The sequence below is a fragment of the Bos javanicus genome, chromosome 27, assembly GCF_032452875.1.
Source record: "Bos javanicus breed banteng chromosome 27, ARS-OSU_banteng_1.0, whole genome shotgun sequence".
Taxonomy (NCBI): Eukaryota; Metazoa; Chordata; class Mammalia; order Artiodactyla; family Bovidae; genus Bos; species Bos javanicus.
In genome coordinates, this window is record NC_083894.1 from 32,116,249 (window position 1) to 32,141,189 (window position 24,941).

The window sequence follows — 24,941 nt, forward strand, 5'->3', positions numbered from 1 at the left end:
CTACCTTATGGAGTTCTTAAAGATGGCATCAAGTCTGTATTATCTTAAAATAAGACTATAAAAAACTAAGTGACTTGGAAGATCCCACATAGTAACTTAACAGAAGGGCTGGGTTTGGAGCTCAGAGCTTCGGACTCCTAGAACAGAGTTCTTTATCATGCTGCCCTCTGCTAGCCAGCGAGCTTAATGACAGCCTTTTGTGAAAATTATAGGTAAACTGAAGAGAAGGCAATCTGCCCATGGCAGCCTTTCTAGGAAAAGCTATCGCTATCAGTTGCTACAGGTAGCTGAGTCAAGGCGGGCCCCAAAGGACAACAGCATGAAGATGACTCATCTTCACAATAACTGGGGGGAACTAGCCCCTCTGCCGGGCACTGAAATTTTGCCCACTACTCGTGCACACTGAAAGGCATGACATTTCTTACACCTTTGAAAACACCAGAGGAAATAAAAGCTATTGCTCTCATTTTGAACTCTACCTGTACTGGACCAAAGGGTCTGGGGACAGGGCAGGGATAAAAGCAAGAAAGGAGAGGGCCCCATAAAAGAAGGGATGGGGGGAATGGGTTCCTGAGCTAAAAAGCAACCAACCAGTGTTCCCCCTCACAAAGTTGCCTCCTGCAACTCCTGTACTCTGCCTTTCTGATTGAGAGGATACACAAAAATCTTGAAGTCCTCCTCTCCTCTGTTCCTCTGAGGTTACTGAGACTGTGGTATCACTCAGGAGAAGAGTCAGCCTGTGGATTCAGGCGTGGTTCAAGGTCATCTCACTCAAAAAAAAAAGTTCTCCTAAAGTTGCTTGCACAAACCAGATAGATGGCCAGTTGACCGTGGCCACGAAGGATGCAGTTTTCTCAAGGTCATGGAGAAAATCAGTAAGAGCATCCCATCTAGAATCCCGGTCTTCCAAAGACCCACGTCCTGGACCTTCTGCTCATTCAGTTGCATCCTGTGAGTCAGCACCTCACTGGTTACCAGACCCCTTCACTGTTGCTGCACGAGGAGGTTAAGACCCTGACGCACTGAACTCTAATTCCTGGAATCGTTACCGTGTGATCATGACATCACAGAGGAGGCCGCCGGACAGTTCTGTCTCAAGATGTTTGTAACCAAGCCAAAGGATGAACTTGAGGAAAGCATGGAGAAATTGTCTTGTACAACTGAGATCCAGGCAGTGTTTATTCTTTCCTCCATTGTAATCTTCTTCTGTGGATTCCTCATCTTATTCATATCCAGGTTCATCGGGAGGAATTTTAAAAAATGGAAAAAGAGCAAGGGAATTTTCCTGGTCAGTTCCCCTGTTACAAAGATCAGAGACAGGTTTGGCTTGAGTTTGTGTTTAGAAGACCACAAAGGCATCACCCAGTTTTCCTGGGCCAAGAGCTGTGGTGGAGTGACTTAGAAAGGTGTCCACCCCGCTCAGGGGGCAGGACCCCAGGCCTTCATTCCAAAGGGCACAGCTACAAGGCCTGGCCTCCTCTCCCACCTCTGGGAGAAGCAATGCCTCATGTGGATGATGCAGAATGTTAGCTCTGGAAACAGAGGTCACTAATTTGAAAAAAACATCTACTAACACTGAGTCCCTGGTAGCTCAGAAGGTAAAGAATCTGACTGCAATGCAGGAGAACTGGGTTCGATCCCTGGGTTGGGAAGATTCCCCTGGAGGAAGGAATGGCTACTCACTGCAGTATTCTGGCCTGGAGAATTTCAAGGACAGAGGAGCCTGGGGGGCTGCAGGCCGTGGGGTCGCAAAGAGTCAGACATGGCCGGGTGACTGAGCATCCACAGCACTATGTCTGTGCCTCTGTTTCAAATTTTAAAATGACAGTCGTGTTAGGTACGATGAGGGAGGCAGAAGAGACGCCGGGGTCAATCTCACTTTCCCGGATCGTTCGTGCAAGAGGTTCAGGTACTCAGAAGTATACACTGCCTTTCATACATGTTAAAACAACACAAGGAACTATACACACGCACCCACAGAAACCCATGCACACGTGGCACGGGTCATCCAGCCGCAAATGCAGAGACACTTTTTTATGCCCAAACAAGCTTTGCAAGGGTGGGTGCTGCTGCATAACAGCTGGAAAATGATGATGGTAAAGAGGTATCTTATCCAGGGAAAGCTCTGCTTAAGAGACTGTTGTTCTTCTTCTTCAACCACTAAGCCGTGTCCAACTCCTTGCAACCCCATGGACTATAGCCCGCTAGGCTCCTCTGTCCATAGGGATTTTTCAAGCAAGTATTCCAGGTTAGGTTGCCACTTCCCTTCTCCAGTGATCTTCCCAACCCAGGGATCAAACCCTTGTCTCCTGCATTGACAGGCAGATTCTTTACCATGGCCCCATCAGGGAAGCTGGCTTAAAGGAATAGAAACACTCAAATGCTACATAATGGCTATTCTAGTACCAGTGGTTGAATGCTCTCAGTTATTTTCCCCCAGCTTCATTTCTCTGATTTCCAGAATAGAACACATTTCAATTGTGTTTTGCAATTAATCCTGAACAGTTCCTTGAAGCACTGACTCTTGATGCTAAACACTGACATAAAAGAATTTATAACTTGGTAATTTTTTCAGGGCATTGGCAGTGTCATTACATGAAATTCAGGTGTCTGCTTTTGAGAAGTGTCCAATATGGAAGTTTACAGATTTTTTTTTTTTTTTTTTTTTTGCTAAATGAGTTTGCTGTGTGCTCAGTCGTGTTCAACTCTTGGTGACCTTATGGACTTGCAGTCTACCCAGACTCCTCTGTCCATGGGATTTTCCTGGCAGGAACACTGGAGTGGGTTGCCATTTCCTCCTCAAGGGGATCTTCCCCATCCAGAGATCGAACCCAAGTTTTGCCTGTCTCCTGCATTGCAGGCAGATTCTTTACCACTGAGTTCCCAGGGAAGCCCCAGTGCTATTACTAATTATTTCTAGATTAAAAACAACAAGCAGTGGCATTACAACTGGGAGAAGAATCCTGGGTTCTAACTGCTTAATGACACTAATGGGAAGCACAAATGGGTAGTGGATATAGTGAACCTGCCTTCTATCTTTATTTTATTTTTTTAGTGCACAACTGAATTGGTAGAATTATTTAGTCTCCTTAGATTTCTGCTTCCAGAAGTGTATCTTCTCCCCCATTATATTCGTTTTTCTGTGGTTTACAAAAATGTGGGAACCCATTTGTCTACAAACATTTGCTGTATTTTTCATGTCTTTCTTTTGATATAATTTATGTCTGCCTTCCAGTCCAGAGGTACCTTTCATTTCAGATAGGAAGAAGATGTTGCAAAATGTTCACCAGTGGGGTCTTAGCAACCAACAGACTGTGCTGTTCTTTTAAATCCTGAGGAGAGAGTTTGATAACAATTGAATGACTTCTTAATAATTTGTTAGATCTAATTGAATTGAGAGTGTTGTATTTTTCTCTAAGCCTTTGGGAATGTTGGCCTAATGCAAAAATGCCACAAAGCTAGGTACTGTGGAAAATTGTTTTAAAAAAATTATTTGGAGAGTCATAATTTTCTCCTTAAATGTGCATTTTAAAAGATTTACTACATTCATATGTACAATTTTATTATATCTTAGGGCCAATTTGTTTTCCCACAGAAGGCACCTCAGTTTTATAATGGAATTCAAATGAGTGTTCCACATTCATGCCATTGAATATCTTTTAAAAAAAAAATCGATGTCCAGACAACTTCCCAGGAAGGCACAGGATGAGTCATAGGCATTAGAGGCAATCGTTGATGGAGATATGAACTCTATCAAATAGTCATTTAATGAAACTTCTTACCATTCAGAAAACATAGATAGAGAAATTATATCATTTCAAAAGCCTGGCTCCACATGAAATGAGCTTTTCTAAAACTCAGAGGTCTTATTTCACATGGTGAGGTCAATGCCCATTCATGTGTGCCTTTCTGGGGACTAGTTCAAGACTAACAGACCCAGCGGCTAATTCAGCCTCCAGCCTGTTTTCATTGCCTGCCCAGGAGTATGTCATTTAAATTTGCTATACCTCAGTTTCCTTATTTAATTTTGTGATACCTTAGTTTCCTTCAGTATAAAATGGATTCAATCAGACTTACTTTGTCTACCTCATAAGATTATTATAAATTTCAAATAGAGTCATCCCTTGGTATCAGCCACGGGTTGGTTGCAGGACGTCCCCCCATACCAAAATCTGAGGGTGCTCAAGTCCCTTATATAAAAGGGCATAGTACTTGCACCTTCCTTGGGCATGTCTCCAGTACACTTCAAATCACTTCTAGATGAGTTATAATACCAAATACAATGTAAATGCTGTGTAACTAGAGGCCCAAACCCCGCAAATCCAAGCTTTGTCTTCTGGAACTTTCTAGAATTGTTTTTCCAACTATTTTCCATCTGATATTGGTTGAATCCGCAGATGCGGAACCCAAAGATTGTATAATAAGTAAAGGCATTTTATAAATGTGAGGAAGGATCATAGTTTCAACAGGATAGGATACCAGATAAGGAATTAATATCAATATAAAATGCCTAAACATTTTCCTCTTCTTTCTTGCTCAAAAAAAAAAAAAAAAAGCAGATACTTAAGTAACCACCTAGAAATCCACGTGTAATCTTTGTTCTTTGTCCATGTATCTTGATGGAAAAGGATAAGACACTTATTCCCAGAGCAGAAGGAAGCTCTTTTCTCCCAACCCTGATCATTACGACAGAGTCAGTGTGAAGGATGTGAGACAAACATGGCAAAGACTGCAGGGGTTGGAATGAAACTACTGCAGAAGAGCAGTAAAATGCAAACCGAGTCAGATTCATCCGTGAAATATGGAAGAGGGGACTTTAAGTTTCCTGGGGTGGGACAAGGTGGAGAGATTCTGGCTGATGTCACAGCAGGAGATGCCATCAACCACTCATGAAACCCATGACCTCTTCTGAGACCCAGCTCACTCTCCATTTCTTTCTCTTGCTTCTAGGAATTTAATTCAGGTAACATGAGACGTAAACATTCAAGAAGTCTCACCTTCCAGAGCCACTTTCGTGATCGTATAGAAATGCTGCTCTCGGCACAGACCTTGGTGGGACAGGTATTGGTGAGTACGTTTCCAGTGACCACTTGCTAAAAGACTTTAGCCATGACTGTGATGCATGGTCCACGTAAAGGCATCTGCTGTGCCCTGGCGGCCTTTCCCAAAACATCACTACCTCCCAACGGCTGTCTCCCTGCATCTGTGGTCTCCAACTTACGCTTCTGCTTGCTTTTTCCTTTGGAGTGAAGAGACTCATTTGGCATTGCGTTTTCTATTTGTTGTCAGTCTATCCCCCAGAAGAAAAACTTTATTAGGGCAAAGGTTGTGTGCATTCTGTTCTCCTTGTATGTAGATGGTTTGTTCTCTTTGTAATGTAGATCGATGCCGGGCATATAGCTGATGCTCAAATAATGTTGGTTTGTAGTGGATTCTCTGCTCTGTAAGGGACAGGTATTTCCCCCTCCTTTGATGCTAACAGCTTCCTTTCTTCAGCGTTGACATATATACACTACCATATGTAAAACAGATAGCTAGTGGGAGGCTGCTGTATAGCACAAGGGGTTCAGCTCAGTGCTCTGTGATGACCAGGAGGGGTGGGATGGAGGGGTGGCTGGGACGGAGGCTGAAGAGGGAGGGATGTATGTATGCTAATAGCTGATTAATGTTGTTGTACAGCAGAAACCAACACAACATTGTATAGCTATTGTCCTCCAATTAAAAGTAAATTTTCAAAAGCTAGTCTTTTTTGCCTCTGAATATTTATCATTTACTTCCTATTTTCACCCAGGTAAACTCTGATGCATTAAAATTCAATCCAGGCATCATCCCATCAGGGAAATTTTACCTTATCTCCCTAGCTCTCTTGGTAAAGACTCTGCCTGCAGTGCAGGAGACCTGGGTTCAATTCCTGGGTCAGGAAGATCCCCTGGAGAAGGAAATGGCAACCCACTCCAGTATTCTTGCCTGGAAAAGCCTATGGACAGAGGAGCCTGGTGGCTACAGTCCAGGGGTCACAAAGAATCAGACACGACTTAGCAACTAAACAGCAACCACCATATTAAGCTAAGAGTCCCCACCTCTAGGTTTCTATCATTTCCACTGTTCTTAAAATTATCTGTGCATAAGCCTGTCTCCCCGCACTGCTCCATGCGCTCCTTGAGAGAAAAAGACCATGCCGGGGGGGATGGGGGGAAGTTTATACCCCATTGTCTGGAAATAGCAGACGCCCTGTAAATGAATATCACCCTGATCATCATTTCAGTAGTATTGTTTGATCTGAAACATTCAAAATCAGAATCCGTAATGTGAGGGTGTGCTGCCATCACGTGGTAACACAGTGGAAGGAGATGTATGTGAACCAACAACGATCGTCTTTTGTGATTCATACATCGCTCTTTTCTAGAAAACTCAATGTTACTTAATTCAGATCTAACAGCTTTTAAAACTTAAAGTACATAAATAAAATTGCGTTGATGAACTCTGCAGTGAATACTGAGTCATCTGAGAATGTGCCTCTCCTTTTTTTTCTGGTCTCTTTTTTGAAATCCTTAACCCCAACACCTGTTAAAGAAGGATTTTCTGGTTCTTTTTTTAAAATTTTATCACGGATTTGTTGGTTAGATCTCTTCAAGTGTTCAAATCATGTTAGATTATATGTGGACAATGTTGGGACTAAAGTAGTCAAGGTGACTGGGGTGAGGCAAAAGAGAACTCTACACCGTCTACCATATAAGCACTGCGTATACAGAGTGGGTGGCAAGGAGTAAGTGTTGAGTACATGCCAATATATAGTACTTCTTTAATGATGGAAAAATTGTTCTTTTGATCTGACATGGGTTATGATTAAATAGTTGGAAAACAGGAAGCAGAATAGTCTGGCACTGAAAGACAGAATTGAGAGTCTCTGTGAGGGTTCCAAGCAAGTGTGTATGAAAGGATGGGGGGCGGGGAATGGCTCCTTCCTTCCACCCACCCTTCCTTTGTAATTTCCTTTCTTCCTTCTTTCCACAAATATTTATTGTTTGCAACTACATGCGAAGCATATATTCTAGACATGGTGAAAAATGCAGGCGAGAGTCTTACACTTATGGGACTGAAATTCTCGTGGAGGTAGAAATGATAAATATGTACATAAACAGGAAGGATAAATTCAGATGGTTACCAGTGAGAGAATGATGAGGGGTATGTTTGAGAATTTTGGTGGTTTTGGAGTTAGACCACATTAGATGCAGTGATCTGAGAGGAAATCTCTGAAAAGGTAAGATTTGAGCTGAGACCTGAAGAATCAGAAGAATAAAGAGATTAAAGAGCAGAAGGAACAAGTTTCCTGTTTGAGAGAAGAGACTTGTGGAAGTAAGGGCTCAAATTACGGTAAATGCCAAATGGGGTTCCTGTGTCAGAGGCCAGGAGGTAGGAGAACAGTGAGGTCTGAGTAGAGATGGGAGGGCCCTGCAATGCGTAGGTTGCTCAAATGGAAGGATTTATTCTGATGCAACAGGGAGTCATTGAGGAGTTTTTAAGAAGCATGGGTTGACACAGTCTAATTATGTTTTAGAAATTCAAGAGGCACTAAAGTTTGAAAATAAAGGAACTGTCAAAGGCAAACTAGTTTGTTTCATGATATACGTGTGTGTGTGTGTGTGTGTGTGTGTTAATCACTCAGTTGTGTCCAACTCTTTGTGCCCCCATGGACTGCAGCATGCCAGGCCTCCCTGGCCATCACCAACTCCCGGAGCTTACCCAAACTCATGTCCATTGAGTTGGTGATGCCATCCAACCATCTCATCCTCTGTCGTCTCCTTCTCCTCCTGCTCTCAATCTTTCCTAGCATCAGGGTCTTTTCAAATGAGTCAGCTCTTCGCATCATGTGGCCAATCCTTACCTATTGGTTAAGGTGATAGAAGCTGCATTTTGTCCAGGGGCAGAAGAGGCTCTGCCCTCCCCCTACTACCTGTGGTACCCAGCCCGGGTAGAGGTGGCCTTGGCCATCTTGTATGCATCACGCTTCCTTTAGATCATCACTGCGGCTCCCAGAAGCCTCCAGCAGCAACCGTGACACTCCTCAGACAACACCATCCACAGGTACTTTTTCCTCTCGAGGCCAGGAAGCCACCACACTGGTCAGCTCGTATCACAGGGGCCTGGTAGGAATGGGCACCTTTGAGGACGGGTCCCTGCCCATCCCAGGCTCAGTTTCTCAGTGCCCCATGCAAGAGAGTGCAGGAATGGAGTTTGATGTCTCTCTGTTCCTCTGCAGAAACAGTGTGGTACTTCTCAGACTGCTTCCTTTCCACACCTTCCTCATTCTGTCCCGGGGTCCTGGCCAATAACTTCAGTTCAGTTCAGTCACTCAGTCGTGTCCAACTCTTTGTGACCCCATGGACTGCAGCACGCCAGGCTTCCCTGTCCATCACCAACTCCCAGAGTTCACTCAAACTCATGGCCATCAAGTTGGTGATGCCATCCAACCATCTCATCCTCTGTCATCCCCTTCTCCTCCCACCTTCAATCTTTCCCAGCATCAGGGTCTTTTCCAATGAGTTGGTTCTTTGCATCAGGTGGCCAAAGTTTTAGAGTTTCAGCTTCAGTATCTATCCTTCCAATGAATATTCAGGACTGATTTCCTTTAGGATAGACTGGGTGGATCTCCTTGCAGTCCAAGGGACTCTCAAGAGTCTTCTCCAACACCACAGTTTAAAAGCATCAATTCTTCAGCGCTCAGCCATACATGACTACTGGAAAAACCATAGTTTTGACTAGATGGACCTTTGTTGGCAAAGTAATGTCTCTGCTTTTTAATATGCTGTCTAGGTTGGTCATAGTTTTTCTTCCAAGGAGCAAGTGTCTTTTAATTTCATGGCTGCAGTCACCATCTGCAGTGATTTTTGAAGCCAAAAAATGTCTCTCACTGTTTTCATTGTTTTCCCATCTATTTGCCATGAAATGATGGGACCAGATGCCATGATATTAGTTTTGTGAATGCTGAATTTTAAGCCAACTTTTTCACTCTCCTCTTTCACTTTCATCAAGAGACTCTTTAGTTTTTCTTCACTTTCTGCCATAAGGGTGGTGTCATCTGCACATCTGAGGTTATTGATATTTCTCTCGGCAATCTAGATTCCAGCTTGTGCTTCTTCCAGCCCAGCGTTTCTCATTATGTACTCTGCATATGAGTTAAATAAGCAGGGTGACAATATACAGCCTTGACGTATTCCTTTTCCTGTTTGGAACCAGTCTGTTGTTCCATGTCCAGTTCTAACTGCTGCTTCCTGACCTGCATACAGGTTTCTCAAGAGGCAGGTCAGGTGGTCTGGTGTTCCCATCTCTTTCAGAATTTTCCACAGTTTATTGTGATCCACACAGTCAAAGGCTTTCGCATAGTCAAGAAAGCAGAAATAGATGTTTTTCTGGAATTCTCTGCTTTTTCGATGATCCAGAAGATGTTGGCAATTTGATCTCTGGTTCTTCTGCCTTTTCTAAAACCAGCTTGAACATCTGGAAGTTCACGGTTCACGTATTCCACAGTTCGTTTCCTCCTAAATCATCATGTTGGTCAATTTCCTGATCACTGGGCTTATTTTCGTCACTGGAGCAGCTTGGATGAGCTTGGTTTTCCCGAGCTCGTGCTCACACCTCCTCCCCAGTCGGCTCTGCCGTGGGCCACCAGTCGTCTTTCTTGTCAACCTGGAGATCCCTGAACCGTGAACCTTGGCGGCCTCATCTGGCCGGGCGCAGCCTAGAAGCCACATCACGGTACTGCGCATGCCCAGCTCAGTCCCACTGCGCCTGCGCAGCCTGCACCTGGCCAGTCATCTGGGCTGAGTGCTTTTCAACAGGTTATTCAGTTGAATTTCATTTATAAAAACTTCTTCCTCCGAGCACGTCTTTGGTCACATCTCATAGGCCTTGGCAAGTGATATTCTGGTTTTTAAAAATGCCTGATCGTCTTTAAGTTGTTTTCAGTTTTAATTTTGATTTCCTGTTGGATTCCTATTCTATTGAGAAGCGTGCGTGCTTTTGTTTCCTTAGGAATGGAAAACTCTCTTTTCTATTTTGGTGGAATTGATGGACCAAGAATATCACTGCCTTTATGATCTCTAGTTGATGAAATTTATGGGGAAATTCTTTGTTACCTAGTACATGGTCAATTTTTATTACTGTGTAATGGACTTTTGAGAGAATGTTTATGGTTTGACATATAGGCACTATAATTATATGTATTTTCCCTACCCTTAATTAATTGCTGACTGCTTGAAAAGGGCATGTCAAAATTTTTCATTCATGATTTTATAGTTTTATCAAATATCTTGCATTTCTATCAGATTTAGATATTTTATATAGCATCAATTGATGCATAGTTACCTATTGTATATCCATGGTTGATAGTGCATTTTACTAATATGAAATATCCATTTTTGTCACATTGACTAGGTGTTTTTTGTCACATTGAGTGGGGATTTTTTGTAGTTTTTTTTTTTTTTTTTAACTCCTGGCATATTTTGGGATATAATATTAGCATGTAACATTGCTTTCTTTTTATTCATACTTGATTGGGATGTCTTTGCCCAGCGTCTTTCAGTCTTTATGTCTTATTTCCTCTTATGTGTCTCTTTAAATATCATGTAGCTGGATTTTTGTGTTTATTGATTTAAGAATACATTTATTTGTTAATTTACCAGGAGGATTTAATTATTTTCCTTTATGGTGATCTGTTTTGTTGGTCTTTATAATATTTAGAGATTGAATTTACTGCATAATAGGCTATCTAAATATCTGTGGCTTAAGCAAACAAACGGGAGTTCTGTTAGTAAGAAAAGGGAGAGTGGGTGTTGGATAAACAACTAAAACCTTTGTAACGTATTTGTTCCTTACTGGGGAGGCAAAATGACATGGTGATTGAGAATTTTGAAAGATGTGAACTTAAAACATTGGCTTCTGCACTTCATCTTGAGCAGATTAATTTTTCCCAAACTGAACTTCTTTCATATAATGTGAATCAGATCAGATCAGATCAGTCGCTCAGTCATGTCCCACTCTTTGTGACCCCATGAATCGAAGCACGCCAGGCCTCCCTGTCCATCAACAACTCCCGGAGTTCACCTAGACTCACGTCCATCGAGTCAGTGATGCCATCCAGCCATCTCATCCCCCTTCTCCTCCTGCCCCCAATCCCTCCCAGCATCAGAGTCTTTTCCAATGAGTCAACTCTTCACATGAGGTGGCCAAAGTACTGGAGTTTCAGCTTTAGCATCATTCCTTCCAAAGAAATCCCAGGGTTGATCTCCTTCAGAATGGACTGGTTGGATCTCCTTGCAGTCCAAGGGACTCTCAAGAGTCTTCTCCAACACCACAGTTCAAAAGCATCAATTCTTCAGCACTCAGCCTTCTTCACAGTCCAACTCTCACATCCATACATGACCACAGGAAAAACCATAGCCTTGACTATAAACTTCCTTAAAATGCTGCAGGGAGTATTGTAAACCCTTCATTCAGTTAAGTTCAGTTGCTCAGTCGTGTCTGACTCTGCGACCCCATGAACTGCAGCACACCAGGCTTCCCCGTCCATCATCAACTCCAGGAGTTTACCCAAACTCATGTCCATTGAGTTGGTGATGCCATCCAACCATTTCATCCTCTGTCGTCCCCTTCTCCTCCTGCCTCTGATCTTTCCCAGCATCAAGGTCGTGGGTGTACTAAATACTGACAATTGGATGATATCTACATTCCTTATTTGTTGAGGTGAGTGAAATTTGCTCAGTCGTATCCAATTCTGCGACCCCATGGACTATACAGTCCATGGAATTCTCTAGGCCAGAATGCTGGAGTAGGTAGCCTGTCCCTTCTCCAGTGGATGTTAGTGACCCAGGAATCAAACCGGGGTCTCCTGCATTGCAGGTGGATTTTTTACCAACTGGTCCTCATTTGTTGGTTTTTATTAATTTTATTTCTTTTGCATTTTGGGGGTAATATGAATGGCATTTATTTTAAAAGTCAAATTTTTCCAAAACTTAATTAGAAGAGTACTACTGTTTTTCGGAGAAGGCAATGGCACCCCACTCCAGTACTCTTGCCTGGAAAATCCCATGGATGGAAGAGCCTGGTAGGCTGCAGTCCATGGGGTCGCTAAGAGTCAGACACGACTGAGTGACTTCACTTTCACTTTTCACTTTCATGCATTGGAGAAGCAAATAGCAACCCACTCCAGTGTTATTGCCTGGAGAATCCCAGGGATGGAGGAGCCTGGTGGGCTTCCGTCTATGGGGTCGCACAGAGTCGGACACGACTGAAGCAACTTAGCAGCAGCAGTACTGTTTTTATAATTTTGCAAATGTCTTTACTGTCTGGTCTAGTTCAAGACAGCTAGAATCTTAAATTTGTTTCTACAGGCAGTATGTTGTTTTGAAACATGCCAAGAAAACCCAGCTTCATGTAGGTCTGTAGTTAGAAAATAAATGCTGCTGCTGCTGCTAAGTCGCTTCAGTCGTGTCCGACTCTGTGCGACCCCATGGATCACAGCCCACCAGGCTCCCCTGTCCCTGGGATTCTCCAGGCAAGAACACTGCAGTGGGTTGCCATTTCCTTCTCCAAAACATGAAAGTGAAAAGTGAAAGTGAAGTTGCTCAGTCATGTCCGACTTAGCGACCCCATGGACTGCAGCCCACCAGGCTCCTCCATCCATGGGGATCTCCAGGCAAGAGTACTGGAGTGGGGTGCCATTAAATGATCTCACAGATTTCCTTTGAGAAGCCTTTGGGATCCCTGGAGCTGAGTCCTCACATCACACTTTGATAGTATGCCGAGGTCCAGCCCCGGCTGATCCAGGGTATTCGAAGGGGAGACGGCGTCGGCGACTATTTATTTATTTATTTATCAAAGATATAAAGAATAATAGAATGAGGATAGCTCAGTAGGAATTCAGTGGAGAAAAGAAGCTGAGTAGCTTGGTTTACGCAGAAAATCAATATAACCTGTGACACCAGGTTAGCTCTGACCACGGAGGCCGCAGGCACCCTCTCGAATAGCGGATGGTGCCCCACCTTAGACACCTTCTCGAGTGGGTCTTAGAAGCCCAGGCAAATAAATGGTCGCAGAGGATATCCGCACTCCAGATGGAGACTCAGCTGGAAGTTAAGGGGAAGAATGACATGGGGAGACCAAGCATTGGTGAGCAAGGCCCGTAGCTTTATTTTCAACAGGGGCTTTTATACGCTAAGTTACACATAGAGGATAATAGGGGATGCAAAGTCAGCAGTCTTTGATCCTTATCAAAAACTAGGGTTTCTATCCTGCAAATTTATCGTATACAAATGGTTTAGGTGATTTACATCATCTTGTGGTCAGAAGGCCTATTAACATTTTATGACTCTTGACAAAGACTTATCCACAAAGACTTATTTTCTCTAAGAGTAATTATTTTAAGGTTTGGCGCCATCTTCCGAAGATAAAATTGCATTCCTATAGGGCGGATGTGTAATGGGTTTACAACAAAGGAAAGAATTTATTACCTTAAGGGTCTAAAATTACTAACACCAAGGCCACTGCTTATTTTTTCTACATACCAACTGTATTAATTAATACACATTCAAGGATACAATTCAGGGGATGTGAAAACTTGGCAACAAGCATTGGCTCATCAATGAAATCTTTTACTAGTTTTATTCTGACAGTTTCTAACTCTCTGAGAGGCTCTAAGCTATTTGAATATCTTAAGCTTCCCGTGCCTCTCGAAGCTGGGAGACTGTAAACAATCGTGTGCATAGCTGTAGGAGTCCGGGTAAACTTGTCAGGCGAGTTAGAGAGCTATCTGAGGGGTTTGGATTTAAACACTCCTAATGCCCAGGAACTTTATTAATTGGAGCTGTAAGTTAACTCTTTGACAGAGAGAGCGAGATGGTGATGGGGGACAGCCCCCAGTAAAGTCAGAGGTGAGAGCACAAAGCAATAAAGTAGGCAGACTCTGGTTTTTTGGGGGTAGATGCTCGAGAATATCCAGGGGGACTCCTGAGGCTCGATCCCGCCTTTGCGTATGCCGAGCCTCCTTCCTCATGACCTTTGTCACGAGTGGAATGTCTCTCGCCGGCTCCCGGCAATAGTATGTGGAAGGAATGTGCAGTTTGGGACCAGAGAGGGCAGAGGGCTTTACCTAGCTCTGGGCTCATCCCCTGCCTCGTTCCCCCAGAGGCCTGTGTTTGCCTGGCAGCATTAGCTCCTGGCCTGTGAGCTCTGAATCCATCAGCCTACGGCATCAAGGGGAGCCACTGGTGCATCTCCACCCTCCCAGGTGAAGCGGCTTAGACTACAGTGTTGCAACTGGCCTGACCATGTTGTAAGTGGCCATGGAACAGCAAACAGACCCACTATTAGTATTCCCATGACAGACTTCTGGATTTCAGCTACCTGTTCTGCCTATCTGTTTTGGATGTGGTTGTTGGTTTAAACCCCTCTCAGTGTTAGTGACAAGCCTCTAGCAGTTGGGCTGAATTAATTGTGGTTAAGTCAATACACAAGTGGCCTCGTGAGTGTTGAAATTGTTATTGTTGTTGTTGCTTTGTCGCTAAGTCGTGTCTAACTCTTTTGCAACTCCATGGACTGTAGCCCACCAGGCTCTTCTGTCCATGGGATTTCCCTGGCAAGATTATTGGAGTGGGTTGCCATTTCCTTCTTCGTCTTTTGCATCTTTTGACTTGGGTTTTTCCATTTTTAATAGAATATCATAAGCATTTCAGTAAATGAAGTTCAGAACAAACTCCCCACCTATATTTCTCTCCAATCATACCTCTGCGTGTTTTATATCTGTATACTGCTCTCCCATGAGACTATTGGCACATTTTTCCTCCACACCACCCCTCTTTCCTTCCTGAAATTGTTGAATTAATCTGAACATTCAGTTCCAGATTGCTACTGTTTTTTAGGGGCTTTGTTTTGTTTTGTTTTTGGCTTTTAGCATTGTACAACTCATAAGATTTCCTTCTTAATATTTTCTTTAGAGTTAAAAATTCCATTAATTTTACCTGTTTTATTAGGCATCACTTTTCTTACGTAACTTATTTTAACTTTCTATTTTTTTTTTCTTGAGTACTTGCCATATTCATTTGCAAGGGAAACTGTAGGTGTGTACTTTCTGAATTCTTGGATGTCCAAGAATTCTTTTCTGTTGCTCTCAGAAGTAAACTATAATTTGGTTGGGTTTAGAATTCTTGGCTTATAATCCTTTTCCCTAAAATCTCTGGAAGTGCTGTTCCAAAGTGTCCTGGCTCCTTAAGGATACTTGCTAGATGCATGTCCTTGCTTCTGGTCTCTGAATCCCCCCTCTCTCCTCTGCTTTGGCATGTGAGGCTAGTGCTCAGCAGCCACAGGTCCCTTGTCAGCTCCCTTGTGCTCTAGAGTGGGGGGAGGAACTGCTCCTGTGTTTTGCGTCTGTTTTTTTTCAGCCTCACTTCATCAAAGTTTTTTCACTCCAGCAGCCATGTCTGGTTTCCATTTCCAGTTTTTGCCAACACTGCTGGAACCAAAGCTCAGTAGCCAATCCAGGACGCCTCCGCCCAAGTCTGAAGCCCACCTCCAAAGGGCACCTCTTTTAAGATGCTAAATACTGAGAATCCTGACCTTTCTTTGTTGATCTCCCAGCACCCGGGGGTACAGCTTCTTGCAATACTGCCTGTGTTACCCCATGTTCCTCTGCCTTTCCAATCCTCCAGTACTGTTTCACAGATTTTTAGAATTTCACCGGAACACTAATGGGAATTCTGAAATGTCTGATTATATATTCTGTGTTCACTCTTTCCCTGGAAGTTATGTAGTCTGTTTTGTCGGCCTGATCTTCCTGTTTTCTTATCCTTTCTATGTAATTGTCAATTTTCTGTTGTCTGCTCATTTTCACAAAGGAAGATCTAGGGTTTTCATAGCGCCCCTTGTCAACTGCATTGGCGGCTGTTTGTATTCTGAAGACACCCATAACCATCCACCAGCTGAACAGGGGTTTTAAGCCCCACTGGGGTTTCCCAGGTGGTTCAGTGGTAAAGAATCTGCCTGCCAGTGCAGGAGATACAGGAGACATGGGTTCGATCCCTGGGTCGGGAAGATCCCTTGGAGAAGGAAATGGCAACCCACTCCAGTATTCTTGCCTGAAAAACCCCATGGACAGAGGAGCCTGGTGGGCTACAGTCCTTGGGGTCTCAGAGAGTTGGACTGAGCATGCACACACGCAGGTAGAAATCAAAGCCCAGATGGAGGGCTTCCCACCTCTCCCAGCCAGCCAGCACTTCCAGACTCTGCTCCTTCAACCCAAGGGAAATTCCTAAGTCTTCTCAGAATATCTCCCATTTTCACCTGAACAGCCTTCACAAGCTGTTAGCTCCCAGAGCCTTACTCTGCTTTGGTACACATTTTGTTGTTTGTTACACATAATTTCTGGATCATCCTTTTTACATTTACATCCTTTTTACTTTTTACATGAAGTTGATGTTCTTCTTGAATAAAGCTAAAATTTCCCTCTTTTATTTATTTTTTTGTTAATTCCTATGTTGTGGATTGCTGTAAATATATGGCCTTGCCACCATATTTCTGGAGACTTGTCAATACATGATTTACACATAAATAATCACTTATGGAATTTAGCCTTGGAGAAAAATATGTAATTATATGTAAGGAGAAGGAAAAATATTTCATGAAAACTATTAATAATGATTAATCTACTGATATATATATATATATATATATATTATATATATTCACCCCCAACATATTTTCCTGAACTTCAGACTACATTTGCAACTGAATATCTCCATGAGACCCACTAACTTAGTGATGTCTCCATTGATTCATGATTCAGATGTTAGAACTGACAGTAAAAGTTGAGACCCCAAGAAAAATAGATGTCAGTAACTCCCAGTAAGCTACAGCTTCTGCCACTTACAAAGCAGTTGAAAGAAAACCATTTGAAAGTCTTAGCATCTTGACCAATCCCATGTAAATCAGGGTAAATTGGGAATTGGAGGGAGCTCTTATTGTGGCGGGGTGGTGGTTGGGGGGGGGGGGCATGGGACTTTCCTCTCCTGGCAAGTGATAGACCACTTAGAAAGATCAGATTGCATCTCTTAGACCTTTGGGGATGCAGAAGCTGAGTCTGGTTCATTGGTGAAGAGAGATGGCCACCCTGAAGACAATCGGTCCTTAAGGAAAGCCCCAAGCCCCCCCCCCCAACCACCACCCCACCACAATAAGAGCTCCCTCCAATTTCCAATTTACTGATCACCTCCTCTTGGCAGAGAACTCAAATTCTGGTTCTGGTCTGGTCTGATTTCTGGTAGGGCCGAGTTCCAGTCCTCCCTTCTCTGGAGTCCCAGAGAAAAGTCCCATAACGCCTGGGTATCTGTAGGTGGCAGGAGACGTCTGTAAGGCCACCCCTTTCGGCACCCCCCCACCCCCCGCCTCCTCCTCCTTCTTCTTTCAACTTGGCTTCCTTTCCTCTCTTGAAATGTTTGATGTTAGTACTTGGATCTGAAGTTCTGTGTCTCTATAGGAGGTTTTCTGAGAGACTGTATTCTTGTATTTAAGGGCTTCCCTGGTGGTGCAGAGGTTAAAGCGTCTGCCTGCAATGTGGGAGACCTAGGTTCAATCCCTGGGTCAGGAAGATCCCCTGGAGATGGAAATGGCAACCACTCCAGTATTCTTGCCTGGAGAATCCCATGGATGGAGGAGCTTGGTGGGCTACAGTCCACGGGTTGCAAAGAGTCGGACACGACTGAGCAACTTCACTTTCCTTTCACTTTCACTTTTCTAGTGTTTCTTGGGGCACAGGGTGCTCAAGCTGGTCCCTGGGCCAGACATGGGTCACGGGGGAGAGTCTTCTGGAACCTGTCCAAGTAGGCCTCTGGAGGGAGGAGTCCCAGCAGAATCAGGAGTGGGAAGTGCACTGAGAAAGGAGTTGTGAGCAGCCAGCGAGAGAAGATGCTTCCACTCAGCGCAGGAGAACCGCAGTGGGGACACTTAGCTTTAAATATTATCTAGATGGCAGCCAGTCTGCCCCCTCACCTTGCACTTCTGATCTTTTCAATTGCTCTCCTTTCTTTTCCTAGCACGCATCTTCTCACATATCACCTAAGGTACATGTTAATTACTTCATTGTCCAGACCCTGAGCTCCATAGGGCAGGGATCTTTGTGTATATTTGTGACAGATATATCCCAATCCCCAGAATGATTCTTGGGGCATGAGAGGTACGAAACAAATAGCTGTTGAATAGGAATAGAAATTAAAACGGGATCTCTACAAAACAATGAATCAACCCAGGAAAGCAAACTAACACCTCCCTTGCCTGGAGAGCCCAAGGGTGAGAGCCTAGTGATCTAACACCAGCCAGGTCCAACATTTCTGGCTGTTACCTGTCCTACCTCCCCTTTCGATTCACTGCCTGACACTGATCATGAATCTCAAGTCTCTAGAGGCCAGAGGCAGCCTAGTCACTAGGCTGGTGCTGCTACTGCGGCTAAGTCGCTTCAGTCGTGTCCGACTCTGTGCCACCCCATAGACAGTAGCCCACCAGGCTCCCCCGTCCCTGGGACTCTCCAGGCAAGAACACTGGAGTGGGTTGCCATTTCCTTCTCCAATGCATGAAAGTGAAAATTGAAAGTGAAGTCGTTCAGTCGTGTCCGACTCTTCACGACCCCACGGACTGTAGCCTACCAGGCTCCTCCATCCATGGGATTTTCTAGGCAAGTCCTGGGGTGGGTTGCCATCGCCTTCAACTAAAAAACAAAAAAGCTTAACAGAGAAAAGACATTGACCACTTTTCAAATACAGGTAGCCTGTCCAAGAGGCACCTGAGTTGGAGGGGAGTGAAGCTTTAATTGTAAATAAAATTCTGAGTTTTACACTGGACTGAACATATTTTTTTTAATGTTTGGAAACTAGAACTAACTGATTGTGTATAATTGATCTAAAAAATCACGGAGGCTGCAAAAGATTTCATCCAAATGCACTGAAGATTCTGAATGGGTAGATTTCTCATTGCACTCCACAAGTTCTTATTTTACAGACTGGATACATTGGCAAGTTCAAGCACTTGTTCTTCTCTTCTCACTTTATAGCACATTCTCTCCTGTCAAGAGTCTGATCGTCCTTTAGAGGGGCAGGTTTGGGACTGTTTCTTCTCCACCATCACTGGCAATTCAAATTCAGAGTCTGTATGCCATGGCCCTCATTTTCTAGCGTGTAATAAAGTGAATAACACATATTAAGCACTATAAATGTTTGGTGAATGCGTGAGTGAACGATAGGACTTCCAGAGCTCAGAAAACCTTAGAAGCAGCAGAAAGGACCAATTGTTTATTCTGAACTGTGTGAAAGTTAAAATTAAGGAAGTTATGGGAGGATACAGGTTCATTTATTGATTATAGTAAAGGTCCAGTCAGTTTTTATTTAAATTTGTCATTTATTTAATTTTTTTTATTGTTGTAAAATTCACATAACATAAAACATATGCTCCTAGCCATACTCAGCTGGAAAGCTCAGTGGCACTAAGTATAGTCACATTGTTGTGACTCTCACCATCATCTGTCTCCCAAATTTCACCTTCCTAAACTGAAACTCTGTCCCCATCAAACACTAACTCCCCATCCCCCCCGCCCACCCCTCTCCCAGCACCTACCAATGTACTTTCTGACTCTATGAATTCAACTTCTCCAGGCATGTCATACAGGTGGACTCAAACAGCATTTGTCTGAACCAATCCATTTTTCTTGAATGAATGAATGAATGTTTGAAAAAATGGCCACAGATATATAAGGAAGGGAAAAAGGGAAAACATAATTTTGTTGGTATGTTTATTCATCTATGTTCATGTTAACAAAACGGATCTGTACATCTCTCTCTCTCTTTTTTTTTTTTCCAGGTTATCCTTGTCTTTGTCCTAAGCATCGGGTCTCTTATAATCTATTTCATCAACTCTACTGAGTGAGTAAATTTCCCCAGTCTTGTCTGCTTATATCAGTAGGCTGCCAGCTAATTTGGAATTTTCTCTCAGGAATAATGTTTAATATACTTTCACAGATACTCACACACAGAAGCTCATAAAAAAGGATAAGTGTTTCGTTTCCCCCAGAAAGTACTAAACCCAGCTCCACACACACATACACACACACAAATGCATGCGTTTCCTCTGTATCCTGTCATTCTGCACTGCTAGAAGCTGGGGTGCTGTGCATAAGACTGTTTTAGTTTCTGGGACTACAAGCCTCTAGCTATTACGCCTCCTTTGGATCCTCTATGTGGGCCATACAGGCTTTGGGCTCCTTAGGTGTTGACGCAGAAGTTCGGTAGGCATTTCAGCGTTTCTCATAGATTTCAGACAAGTTTGGATGGTCTTGAGAAAATTCTAGCCCTCGTCAGGAACATAGGAGCACATTATCCTGTGTTCTTCCCTGCAGGCACTCCCCTCACTTCTGCCACAGTCAGGACAGCCTCTGGGACACAGCCCAACAGAGTCTGAACTCCATGCTGATCCTCTGGGAACTGCACTGGGCTCCAGCTAAAGTAAAATGAGATTACAGGGCCACACGAGTCAGGCAACTTCAGAGATCTTACAGAAACTAGTCATCTTTGCTTCGTGAATTCCTTACTGATCTATTAGGAACGTTTTCTTGGAATTTGGTTCAGATCAGTTCATTTGACCTGGAGTAGCTCTCTCTCAGAAGTATACTGAAGCCAAAATGTCCTGGCTGGGTAGATGGTCTTGCAAACCTTAAAAAGCCATGTAAGCCATGTGCCGCTCAATCCCATTGATAAAATGGAAATGCAACCAACAAACCCTATGAAAAGAAGAGCAGGTAATTCTGTTTTTCTTAGCTCCATTCATAGTGCGGTGGTTTTGTTCATGCAGACCTCTGCTCCCAAGAGAAAAGTAATTTCCTCGAGATGTGCACATAAGAGTCTGGGTTGACCATTCATGGTAAATAAATAGAAAATTGCCCACCTATTCTCTATTGTGTCCTCTGTAGTCACAGCTTTTAAAATGTCCATCTTTATAAACTGTCCTTGTTTCTTTTCTAGCCCAGTAAGAAGCTGTTCTTCATACAAAGACAGAACCATCCCGATTGATTTGACCTTCAACGCTTTCTTTAGTTTCTATTTTGGGCTGAGAGTAAGTACGTATACCTATCGAATGTTGGAGTAAACAGAGGCGCTCACTGGCATGTCCAGAAGAGATCCGTGTGATACTAGGAGATGCCTTCCTCAGACAATCTGCCTCGGCTCTCAGGCTCTACAGCCAGAGGGTCTGGGTCCTGAATTGTCAAAGTTATAATGAGACCCCAAAACTCTCTCCTGCGCTTGAGCCTGTAAACCAGGCCAACAATGTCAGCATGAGTGGAAAGGATTCCTTTAGAAAATATCATCGTCCTGTCATCCTGAATTTTTCTCACTGGCTTCCCACCTGCCACCGAGTAAGAGCAACTAGTAATCACAAAATAGCAGAACCTGGGTAAGAAGCCTCTGAAATTGTCATCTGCTCCACTGATGGCTTCTGTGCCATATAACTCCATAAAAGACTCTGTGCTTTTAACTTTGTTGCATTCATATATTCAGTAGTTCTCTCATTCCACAAGCAATTTTTGAGGGCCCACCCTAGATCTAGATTTTAGATTTATCTATTCCATGTTTTAGAGAGATGTGTATGTATATATACATATATATGTACACACACTCTCACATATGTGCATATATACGTGCAAACATGTGTACACATATATGTGTATAAATATGCATGTATTTTTAAGGATATATATGTATTTCTATGACCTCGCTTCAAAATTTATTCAACCGCAATAGCCATCACAATCTTATTTTTATAGCAGATCCTCCCTTCTGGAAGTGCTTCCTTTCTTAATCTAAATAGGGAAATTCATAAACACAGCCTTGGCCAGCCGAACTTGTAGACCTTTTCTATTGAAGACCACACATAAATATACATTATCTGTTGTGTGTCTGTGCTCAGTCAGTCATGTCCGACTCTTTGCGACCCCATCAATTGTAGCTCACCAGGCTCCGCTGTCAGAATTTTCCAGGCAAGAATACCGGAGTGGGTTGCCATTTCCTCCTCCAGGGGAATCTTCCTAACCTTGGGATCAAACTTGCATCTCTTGCCTCTTCTGCACCCACAGGCAGATTCTTCACCACTATGTCACCTATATAGTTATATAAATACATATAAGTGTATATGCATATATATATATATATAATGTATGTATGTGATACAATGAGTTCAGGGCTTCAGTTAATGAATGAAAAGTACCTGGAAAAAGCCACTTTAGTGTTCACTGTAAAATTCTTGAGGGTAACAGAATTCAGGGTCTTGTGCTTTTATTTCATAGTTTCTGGCAGCAGATGACAAGGTCAAGTTCTGGTTGGAGATGAATTCGATTGTAGACATCTTTACCATCCCACCCACCTTTATTTCTTATTACTTGAAGAGTAACTGGCTAGGTAAGTGAATTGTGGGAGTTAGAAGCAATTTCAAAAAAATTAAAAAAAAAAAAACCCTCAACATTCATTCCGAAGTATTCTTTATTTACTTTCAAAGCCTGTGTGCACTCAGTTGCTCAGTCATGTCTGACTCTGCGACCATATGGACTGTAGCCCGCCAGGCTCCTCTGTCCATGGGATTCTCCAGGCAAGAATACTGGAGTGGGTTGTCATGCCCTCCTCCAGGGGATCTCCCTGCCCCAGGGACCGAACCCTCATCTCTTGCATCTTCTACATTGGCAGGTGGATTCTTTACTACTGCGCCACCTAGGAAGCCCCCATTTAAAGCCTTATTTCCATTAAAAAAATTCCTCACCATGTTTGTATGGTTTTGTAATGTATTTTCAGAACCCATTTTTTTCATCCCAGCCCCTAGTGATGGGCCTGATGTCATCTGATATCTAAGGTTTTTATTGTTTAGGGATTATCTGCTCCTGGAGGGAAATCACCACCCAACATCACCACCCACCTCGGCACCTTTGTGCTAGGATCCCACGTGACGGGAGAGGTGAAAAGCCTCCCAGATCTAAAACCTATAAATCCTCATATCCAGATATGCGGTGACCTGTTAGAGATTTTTAAAATTAGTTACTTTGTCTTTAAGGTAGTTGTATTGACAGTACATGAGTCTGCTGTGGCCTTTGTCAGTTTTTATGTAATCGTATTATTTATTATCTACAAAAATATTCCTTACTGATGCTGTTATCAAACCATATAAATGCAAATAGCATGTAAACCCTGGGGAGTGTATCACAGAGATTCTGCAGTCAGGAATTTAAGTGGTTTACGGATCATTTGCTCTCCATTCTAAAAAAGAGTTAAACAGAGTAAAATGTGAGTTGTGCTTATTACATGCTTTGTAGTAATGATAATTCTCAGCAGCACTTTGAGGTGGGTATCATTATAATTCCCATTTTACAGATGAGGAACCAGAGGAGCTAAGGGTGTTGCTTTAGATGACAATAGCCATTAAGTGAATCAGGATTTGAACTAGTCCTCATGGTCTTAAACTGATGACATTGTGATATATTTGAGCATTTCAGGGAGAGAGAACATGAACAGTCCTAGGTGTGGGGTAGTTCAGACTGCAGCTTTCTTTTTTGATTGCTTTTAGGTTTAAGGTTCTTACGAGCATTGCGGCTGCTGGAACTCCCTCAAATCTTGCAAATTCTGCGAGCCATCAGCACCAGGTAAATGCCAGGCCTGCCCCAAGTATGCCTTACTCGTTTGGATTAGGAAATTCAAATGTTAACTGAACCTTCAACTCAGCTCATTTCCCATCAGAAACTTCAGCGGAAACGTCATGAAATCCCTCACTTCCCAAGGTAGCATTCGCTTACTTTTCTCCCATTGCATTAACCTCACACACTGGCTGGAAGTTTGCAATCATCTTAAAGAGTTTGTTTCTTCTTTGTTTCTTGGACCTGCAGTGTGTCCGTTCATTTAGGCTTTAACTCTTCCCCCTCCCCCCAAGTTTTTTTTCTTAAATCAAAGCAATTCAGACAAAATAGACTTTAAAATAATGACTGTTAAAAGAGACAAAGATCACATAATGATCAAAGAGACACAGACTAGATAACGATCAAAGGTTCAATCCAAGAAGATAAGAGTTGTACACAGGAATGTACTCAACATAGGAGCACATCAATACTTAAGGCAAATGCTAACAGCCATAAAAGGGGAAGTCAACAGTAACACAATAATAGTGAGGAACTTTAACCCCCCATTTATGCCAATGGACAGATCATCTAGATGGAAAGTTAATAAGAACACACAAGCCTTGAATGATGCATTAGACCAGATAGACTTAATACTTACAGGGCATTCCATCCCAAAGCAGCAGAATACACTTTCTTCTCAAGTGCACACAGAACATTCTCCAGGGTAGATCACATCTTGGGCTACAAATAAAGCCTCAGTAAATTTAAGAAAATTGAAATCATATCCAGCATCTTTTCTGACCACAACGCTATGAGATTAGAAGTCAATTACAGGGAAAAAAAAAACTATAAAAAATACAAACACATGGAGGCTAAACAATATTTTACTAAATAATCAGTGGATCACCAAAGAACTCAGATACTTTAATTCTACACATTCATTGTCATGAAATACACCACAGCTGTCTAGGAATGTATGACAGTTTCTCCAAGCCTGAGAGCTGCCCAGTAGCAGCAATGAACTCATTCTTACAGAAATAGAATCATTTAAATGTCTCCACAAAATTAAAATTACAGTTACAAAAAAAAATCCAAATATTGGGTTGGCCAAAATGTTCATTTGGGTCTTTCTGTAACATCTTATGGAAAATTCCGAACAAACCTTTTGGCCAACCCAGCACCTTTAAGCTCCAGTCCTGTTAAAGCTGTAAGCATTTTGGTCTAACATTACGTACGCACCATCTCCATGACCCTGCATTCT

General features: G+C 42.9%; 1 protein-coding gene across 5 annotated transcripts in view; it reads left to right on the plus strand.

Moving 5' to 3' along the window:
* The first annotated feature begins 1,061 nt into the window (after positions 1-1,061).
* The window catches only part of KCNU1 (potassium calcium-activated channel subfamily U member 1), a 146,436-nt gene continuing 122,556 nt past the window's right edge, over positions 1,062-24,941 (plus strand). For all 5 annotated transcript variants that reach the window (XR_009734066.1, XR_009734067.1, XM_061404456.1 and 2 more), the window contains exons 1-6: positions 1,062-1,288; positions 4,951-5,067; positions 19,894-19,955; positions 21,051-21,141; positions 22,370-22,481; positions 23,635-23,710. Coding sequence is in view for 3 of the 5 variants with exons in the window: in XM_061404456.1 (XP_061260440.1) it covers positions 1,100-1,288; positions 4,951-5,067; positions 19,894-19,955; positions 21,051-21,141; positions 22,370-22,481; positions 23,635-23,710 (647 nt within the window). In the remaining 2 variants the exon portion in view is untranslated. The remainder of the gene's footprint in view (positions 1,289-4,950; positions 5,068-19,893; positions 19,956-21,050; positions 21,142-22,369; positions 22,482-23,634; positions 23,711-24,941) is intronic.